Source organism: Apaloderma vittatum, unplaced genomic scaffold, assembly GCF_000703405.1.
Source record: "Apaloderma vittatum isolate BGI_N311 unplaced genomic scaffold, ASM70340v1 scaffold22227, whole genome shotgun sequence".
Taxonomy (NCBI): Eukaryota; Metazoa; Chordata; class Aves; order Trogoniformes; family Trogonidae; genus Apaloderma; species Apaloderma vittatum.
Genome location: NW_009724830.1, coordinates 1,504 through 2,086, shown reverse-complemented (window position 1 = coordinate 2,086; position 583 = coordinate 1,504). Strand labels below are relative to the sequence as shown.

The following is a 583-nucleotide window of genomic DNA, read 5'->3' as shown; positions in this document are numbered from 1 at the left end:
TGTCCACGCTCCAAGGGGACAGGCCCTCCGCCCGGCATCCCAACCTGCGGCTGCATCCCACCTGGGAGGGCACAGGTGGAGATCAGATTCCTCCTTGGCCCACCCCTGCACCGCTAACTGATTCCTTTGGCCCCAAACACCTCCCTCCCTGAGCTCCTGGGGGAGCACCCAGAAGTTTATTTTCTCGGTGTTGGTCCCCCACAGAGATAAGCCAACTTTCAGCATGGCCAGCGACATGTGATACGGGGCTACAATTGCTCTCATGGGGCCAAGCCCCTCGGCTAGGGGGAAGGGAGAGGGGGGCTGTCTGCAGGACAAAACCCACGCACTCACCTCCTGGAGCCAGAGGGCCGGGGCCTGGGCCCTGCACAGGCGCTGCCATCTGTCCTGGGGCCGGTACTCCTCCCTGCATGGGCGGCTGCATCAGAGGAGGAGCGCCGTTCACGTGCATCCCACCCTGACCAGAGGAGAAACCGGACCTCAGAGAAGCCCCATCGCCCGGGCAGGCAGGTCCCAGCTGGGAGAGCCGGAGCCAGCAATGCCCATCTCTCCCACATAGGGCATGCATGGGTCATGTAGGCTC

The 583-nt window shown here is 63.8% G+C and overlaps 1 protein-coding gene across 1 annotated transcript in view; it reads right to left on the bottom strand.

Moving 5' to 3' along the window:
• Nucleotides 1-583, bottom strand: part of LOC104276388 (cleavage stimulation factor subunit 2-like) — a gene marked incomplete at its 5' end in the record, with an annotated part of 3,660 nt that overhangs the window by 2,030 nt on the left and 1,047 nt on the right. The window contains 2 exons of the mRNA XM_009872684.1: nucleotides 1-61; nucleotides 334-517. Coding sequence (XP_009870986.1) covers nucleotides 1-61; nucleotides 334-517 — 245 coding nt within the window. The remainder of the gene's footprint in view (nucleotides 62-333; nucleotides 518-583) is intronic.